We start from the raw sequence: 7,784 nt of genomic DNA, 5'->3' as shown, positions 1-7,784 counted from the left end.
CTGCCTCCTCCCCGTTTCTTATTTCCCTCCCCCTCTTCCCACACATCGCCCCTCCCCCCACTCTTCTCCCCCATTCCCCACTCATCTCCCCCTGCCCCAAGTCCATTCTCCTTCCCTCTCGAGACTGAAGAGCAGTCCAGATTCCCTGCCCTGCAGCAAGTCCAAGGTCCTCCCACTTCTATCCAGGTCCAGGAAGGTGAGCATCCAAACAGGCTAGGCTCCCACAAAGCCAGTTCATGTATTAGGATCGAAACCTAGTGCCATTGTCCTTGGCATCTCATCAGCCTTCGTTGTCTGCCATGTGTAGAGAGTCCAGTTTCATCCTATGCTTATTCAGTCCCAGTCCAGCTGGCCTTGGTGAGCTCCCAATAGATCAGTTCCACTGTCACAGTGGGTGGGTGCACCCCTCGTGGTCATGACTTCCTTGCTCAAGTTCTCCCTCCATCTGCTCCTCATTTGGACCTTAGGAGCTTGGTCCAGTGCTCCAATTTGGGTCTCTGTCTCTATCTCCATCCATCACCAGATGAGGGTTCTAGGGTGATATGCAAGATATTCATCAGTATAGCTATAAGATAGGGTCATTTCAGGTTCCCTCTCCTCAGTTGCCCAAGGTACTATTTGGGGACATCTCCCTGGACACCTGTGAGCCCCTCTAGAGTCAAGTCTCTTGCCAACCCTAAGATGGCTCCCTTTATTAGGATATATATTTCTCTGCTCCCGTATCCACCCTTCCTATATCCCAACCATCCCCTTTTCCCAAGCTCCCCATCCTGGAAAAATTTGTTTACTCCATTTATAGTGAACGAAAGCTTGGCTGGGTATAGTAGTCTGGGCTTGCATCCATGGTCTCTTAGTTTCTGCAGTACATCTATCCAGGACCTTCTGGCTTTCATGGTTTCCATAGAGAAGTGAGGTGTAAGTCTGATAGGTTTACCTTTATAAGTTACTTTACCATTTTCCTTTGCAGCTCTTAATTTTCTTTATTCTATATGTTTTGTGTTTTGATTATTATATGGCAAGGGGATTTTTTTTGATCCAGTCTATTCGGTGTTCTGTATGCTTCTTGAATCTTCATTGGAATATCTTTCTTTAGGTTGGGAAAGTTTTCTTCTATAATTTTATTAAATATATTTTCTGGACCTTTGAGCTGTATTCCTTCTCCTTCTTGTATCCCTATTATTCTTAGGTTTGGCCTTTTTATTGTGTCCCAGATTTCCTGAATGTTTTGAGATGAGAGTTTGTTGCATTTTCTGTTTTCTATGATCAGTGCGTTTATTTTCTCTATGGTATCTTCAGAATCTGAGATTCCTTCTTCTATCTCTTGTATTCTGTTAGTTATTCTTGTTTCTGTAGTCTCTATTCATTTACCTAGATTTTCCATATCCAGCCGGCCCATGGTTTGTGTTTTCTTCCTTGCCTCCATTTCAGTTTTCTAGTCTTGAACTGTTTCCATTATCTGTTTGATTGTTTTTCCTTGGTTTCCTAGGATATCATTTATGGATTTACTCAATTCTTCAAACTTTTTGTATCTTCTCATCGATTTCTTTAAGGGAGTTTTTCACCTCCTGTTTAAGGGCCTCTATCACTTTCATAAAGTCAATTTTTTCTACTTCTTCTTGATTAAGGTGTTTAAGTCCTCCTGTTTTAAATTTCCTGGGTTCTGGTGATTTCATGTTGTTTTTCAGATTGTTGGAGGAATTCTTGCATTGGTGCCTGCTCATATCTTCCTCTGAATGCTCCCCTATGGATCTTCTTTTACAGGATCAGGTCTCCTTGCTGGCCAGGGAGCTCACAGACAAAAGGTCTACCTTACTGTAGGCAGGCTATTGGAACAAAGGAACTCCTGCCCACCCGGTTATACTCACTACCTCGTCCCAGCGCCCAAACAGGCTGAGCTAGGGGATGTTATGGGCCCAAAGAGGGGAGGGAAAAGGGAGGGGTTTTCTGGATGCAAGCTGGGTGGGGTAGGAAGAGAGAGGCAGTAGCCAGGGAGAATAGCCCCTGCGGGAAGACCAGGAAATATAGGAGGTTGAGGAATGTCTGTGCTCCATCTCCCGGGCTGCTGCCGTGGTTCAGGAACTCACTCACCCCACTGATGGATCTTCTGGTATTGAGATCAGGTCTCCTTGCTGGCCAAGTAGCTGGCATACAAAAGGCCTACCTTGCTGCAGGCTGGCTATTGAAACAAATGAACTCCCGCCCTACTGGTTGCACTCACTACCTGGTCCCAGTGCCCAAACAGCATGATTTTGTAAATGTTATTTTCTTGCTAATCTCATGTTGTATGTATTTGTTGCTTTAGACATGAGTGCATTAAATAAAAGTAAATGATTATGTTGAGTGTTTTGGTGAAGTTTTAATGCCAGCAGTAATACAATAGAGATAGAAGGATTATAATAAGAATTATATTCTTATTATATATTCTTATTATATATTCAAGAGACCTGTCTGCTCTAAAATCAAGATTTTAGTTCAATACCAAATGCTGGAGGTAGTTTCATGATATGACTCTTGGGTAGCATGTAAAAGGCTATGTATACCACCACTAAAATTGTAATTTCTAAAATTTTTACACTAATTCTAATAATTAAATCTACTCTCAAATTGTGTGAGTCTCTGCCTCAGTCCCCAATGAGTTGTAATCATGGATGTGCAACTGCATGTGATTATAACTTTGTATTCCTGTGTATTTTTGCATATCAATGTTGTACAAGCAAAGACATATTGTTGTAAGGAGAGAGCTACTTGTTGGTTCCTGCCTGCTTAGCCCAATATAATCACAGAGAAACTGTATTAATTAAATCACTGTTTGGACCATTAGCTCTAACTTCTTATTGGCTAACTCTTACATATTAATTTAACCCATCTCCATTAATCTGTGTATTGCCACATGGCTGTGGCTTACCAACTAATGTTTCCAGTGTCTGTCTCTGGCAGGGCTACATTGCATCTCTCTGACTTTGCCTCCTTTCTCCCAGCATTCAGTTTAATTTTCTCCACCTAGCTCTGTTCCCCTAACGCAATGCTCTGTTATAGGCCAAAGTAACTCCTTTATTAGCCAATGATATTCACAACATAAAAAGGGGAATTCCACATCAACATATAAACCTGCTTTTTGGTTTTAGTTGCTGAATAGAGGTGAGAAGATAGCAAGCTATCATTGCCTCTTCTCTGAACATGATGGGAAAGATTTATTCATTCAATTTCTGTGTTAGCTCTTAGTTTCCATAGAAAGTTTTCATCAACAAAAGCGAGTTACATCTCTTTCTATTTTTTGTAAGAATGTTAAGCAGGGAAGAATGTTGAGTTTTACCTAAAAATTTATCATAATACTCTGTCTCTGGCTGTTTGTGTGATTTGACTTTATTCTGTCTTGTACCTCCTTGGGTATCACATATATGATAATGGACCAGGATTCATTTCATGTTTCTGAATTCAGTTGGTGAGTGATTTCTTGATAAAGTTTCTGATAGTACTTGCAAATCACATATCCATACAGGATTCCTATCCAGGATATATTCTGATTTTAGTAGCAAGGAAATACTAGCTTCCAGACTAAAATTTTGCATGCTCTCAAGTTTTTTAAGTTTTGAAAATGCATATGAAGTATTGGTTAGAATTTTCTGTTAACTATTTCATAGAATTCCACACAAAATCTTTCTGAAGCAGAACTTTTCTTTCTAGGTGTGTTTTTATTTGTAACTTAAAGATTTTGGGGTATAGTAGGCATTCTATATTTTATAATTCTAATCATTTCTACCAATATGTTTTCATTTTTGTTGTTTTTTACCTAAATTATTGAATTTTTGTCATTAGTGAATAAAATAACTGTCACTAAATAAAATTTTCATTTTAATCATGTCTTTTTCTTTTATCTATAGTACTCTTTCCATTCCTTAAGAAAATATATGAAAAATTAAATATCTTCATATTTTCAAGTGAAGCTATGACATTTTTAAAGATTTTTGTAGAAAAGACCAAAAAAGATCGACTTGAAAATAACCAAGAGGTAAAATATAACAAAATTTATTTCAATTTTGAAGTATTGCTATAACATGTCACACATTCCCCTGACAAGGTTCTAATAGGATATTTTATTGATTCTTATTAAGCTCTACATTTTTCTCTGTTTCCCTCCCTGCCACTCCCCTCCCCTTCAGCCCTCTCCCAAGGTCCCTGTGCTCCCAATTTACTCAGGAGTTCTTGTCTTTTTCTACTTCCCAAGTAGATTAGATCTATGTATGTCTCTCTTAGAGTCTGGATTTTTGATAAATTTAGTCTGTTTAATGTGATTTGTGGCTTGCTTTAAGCTTGGGGTATGTCTTTGAGCACTGAGCATGTTACTGGAGTAATCCAGCTTTAACTAATATTTCCTATATGATAGCCTAAGAATGATGGCAGAAAGATGATGTCAGAAGAATCTCAGGGAATTAGTATCTTTCCTAAGGTTACTTCATTTTGTTGAGCATTCTGGGATTTGGAACATTTGTAGGTGATCACATAAAACAAAAAAATGAGCTCCAGAAACAGTAGTTGATGAGTATGGGATATTGATTAAGAATATGTCAAGTAACAACAGATTGATTGCGAAATTTATTTCTACACAATTATCTATGGCAGTATAGGAAACTGATAATCATTCAGTAAGGGTCTGTCCTTAGCAGATGCAGATACTCAGAATGAGGAAAAGCCATAAGAACGGGTGTTGGACATGCTAGCATTATACTAGACCTTGATAGATTCTTTGTTCTCCAAAATCTGTGGATGAGTTTTTGTGTCACTAGTGATTTAGGAAAACTTAGACATAGTCTGACTGTAATTAGGCCATATCCTCATAAGAGTTTAAGGTCTTCATTCCATACTCATTTTTTACTTCACATTACAACTTATGCCCTTGAAAATTGTGTCTGTTTTCAGAACCGAGTGGACTTTCTTCAGCTGATGTTGAACTCCCAGAATTCCAAAAATGTGGAGTGTCATAAAGGTAACTAAAAATAACTTGGGATCTAAAAGAAAAGCACAGAGGGTGAGGCTTGTTCTTGAAATATAAGGGAGTCATTTAAGCAGAGAAGGTTTCCAGCTCAATTGCAAAAAGAGATATGTTTGCTATGGGCAACAGTTAGAGGAATTATCTAAAAGCACACAGTATAAGAATGCTCAAACTCTGAGGATTATTGCGCCTTCTATCAATGACAGGGAAACTACAATCATGATATTTCATCAACATGGCTACTTAAGACCTGAATAGTTCCAGAAACAATAGACATTCTTACATAGGTGAGAGAAATCGCATCAGGAACCACCCTTAGATGAAGAGCTGCAGAAATAAGTCTTCCTCAGGAATGAGCACCCTTATTGGCTATCTAATATCAAGTCACTGGCCCTAGCCCTAAAATATGTAGGCAACACTAAGAAGACTCATCAGACTATATTTATATGATTATTCATTTGCATGTGTGTAACAATAACGGTTAATGAAGAGGAGCCATGAATTTGGGAATGAGTGGGAATATAGCATAGGAAGAATAAGAGTGATATCAGAAAAGGGTAAAAATGATATGATTAAATTGTATTAAAGTTACAGAAATCTTAATGTCATCTGTAAACATGACTTTCATGCTTTCAGTGCATCCAGTGATGTGTGGGTCACCTGCATCAGTCAAATGCTAATTCTCAGCCTCCTTCAGAGCCAGTGAATCAGAACCTCGGCCTGTAAATCTACTTCCATAGGATATAAGAAGGAGGGGCAGTAGCCACACATAAATATTTACTGCGTTTCATACGGTAGATGTGTTCACTAGCTTAAGGCACTAAGGAAATGTATTTTAATTTTCAAAATGATCTACTACAAATAATTCATTGTGAGTGAATTATTTCCTCTTCATCCTTTTACGTATTGTCACTGACATGAGTATTTTAGAATAATTTTTACTAATATGTTAGTATTGCAATGTTTAGAATATTACAATTATCTAATTTTGTCACTTATTCTGCATTTAAAAATCAGTGTACAATTCAAAGAGTATTTCTTACATACCAGTTAACTTCTAGTATAGTCTCTAACTTTTTCCTCACTAATAAAATTTTACATGTTTGCAAATTCTATCTTTTTAAATCATAGTTTGCAACATGCTTTGTGTTCTCTGAGATTAGTGAATTTGTTCCTCTCATGTACTTCTAGATCTTTCTTTGTAAAACACTACTTGTAAAAAAAAAAGACTATTTTTAGAAAAATTTTGGTTCAAAGTCCCATTGATGAGAACGTAATATTTCCTCAATACTGACCAGCCTAGAATCAAATACATTCCCCAGCAATCAGTATCCCCACTCTATTGGTAGATACATTATAATTGATTGGTAGGCATTAACATACTATTGTTATAGACTTTGTAGTTGTCATAACATTTAATTCTTGTCCATTATATTCTATATATTTTGATTAATATAAGATGTGAACATCCTATTCAATTATGGTGACAATCAGCAATTTGCGTGCCTTTGAAAACATTGATGTTCTTTAAATAGCTATTGTATAGAATTTAAAACAAAAATCAATGTATTGTGGTCAAGTCTACCCAAATTTCCTCATCTTCTACTTCTCCTGAATCCCCCCACCACCACTTTCCCTCCATGTTTATATCCTGTCTTAAAAAAAAACCTACTGAGTCCTTGGTGCTGCCTGCACATGATGAGTATATGACCATGTATGGCAGTGTGAATAGAATCCCAGATCCCCATTTCTTAAAAGGGATGTCTCTACATTTCTTTGCAGTCATCAAATACCAAAAGCTCCTCATTTTACATGTGGGACATCATAAACTCTCTCCAACCCACATTAGGATTTTGGCTAGCTTGATGTAATACAAGTACCTTGGATGCATCCCACCTCCTGTGAGTTCATCTGTGCGAGGACTCTGCCTTCTCCAGCAAGCACTCATCCTGCAGAAATCCACCACTTCTGGCTCTGACAATCATTTTTTTATTCAAGGATAAACTCTGAGTCATGGAGCTAAAAGGTATATAATGTAGATGTCCCATTAAGAACTAAGCACCACACGGTCTCTTATTCTTTGCATGTTGACCAGTCCAGGATCTCTGTATTGTCACTTATTTTAAAAAAATAAGTTTCAATGATGAAGGCTAAGAGATGCACTGACATAGAAGGAAAAAGATAAAAAAAAAAACTAGGAAACAGTTTACTACTGAGTCATTACACTGTTAGACTCTTCCATAGGACCTATGACCCGCTCTGCCTTATACCTTTGTCCTAGTTGCCAATAGTAGGCTTGCGTTCTTTCCCAACATTGTGTTACTATCATTCCAAATGTCATTACCAAGCAGGCTAGTTATTACTGTTGCTCACAAGGTTTACAGCTAGGCAACAGTATTGATTACGTCCCCTTCCCTGGCAGAGTGCATAGAAGCATGCTTCACTGTGAAAGTTGCTCAGCAGGGATAAAACTTCCAGATTCAGTAACAGCGTGATTTCTTCATGTCTGTGACTTAAATATGTAGTGTCTTCAGCAATAAAGTCTTACAATCAGTTCTGAAAGGTGACAAAGAATAAGGGTCATAGACAGTAATGTCTGGAGCCCACACACCAGCAACTATCAAAAGGGACAACTCAGCTATGGTCTTTCCTTCCTTCCTTCCTTCCTTCCTTCCTTCCTTCCTTCCTTCCTTCCTTCCTTCCTTTTTTCCTTCCTTTCTTCTTTCTATCTTTCTATCTATCTATCTATCTATCTATCTATCTATCTATCTATCTATCATCTATCTATCTATCT

At 37.8% G+C, this 7,784-nt stretch overlaps 1 protein-coding gene and 1 long non-coding RNA gene across 9 annotated transcripts in view; one reads left to right on the top strand and one right to left on the bottom strand.

The window, feature by feature from the left end:
- Window positions 1–7,784, bottom strand: part of LOC126493002 (uncharacterized) — a 236,485-nt gene that overhangs the window by 48,217 nt on the left and 180,484 nt on the right. The gene's annotated exons all lie outside the window — the stretch shown is intronic.
- Window positions 1–7,784, top strand: part of LOC126492995 (cytochrome P450 3A6-like) — a 223,526-nt gene that overhangs the window by 136,773 nt on the left and 78,969 nt on the right. For 6 of the 8 annotated variants that reach the window (XM_050129716.1, XM_050129710.1, XM_050129711.1 and 3 more), the window contains 2 exons: window positions 3,882–4,009; window positions 4,918–4,984. The exons of the other annotated variants lie outside the window; for them this stretch is intronic. In XM_050129716.1, the coding sequence (XP_049985673.1) occupies window positions 3,882–4,009; window positions 4,918–4,984 (195 nt within the window). The remainder of the gene's footprint in view (window positions 1–3,881; window positions 4,010–4,917; window positions 4,985–7,784) is intronic. 8 annotated transcript variants of the gene reach the window in all.

The sequence above is a fragment of the Alexandromys fortis genome, unplaced genomic scaffold (genome assembly GCF_014885135.2).
Source record: "Alexandromys fortis isolate MF-2015 unplaced genomic scaffold, M_Fortis_MF-2015_v1.1 scaffold_306, whole genome shotgun sequence".
NCBI lineage: Eukaryota > Metazoa > Chordata > Mammalia > Rodentia > Cricetidae > Alexandromys > Alexandromys fortis.
This window is presented reverse-complemented; position numbering and strand designations above follow the sequence as displayed.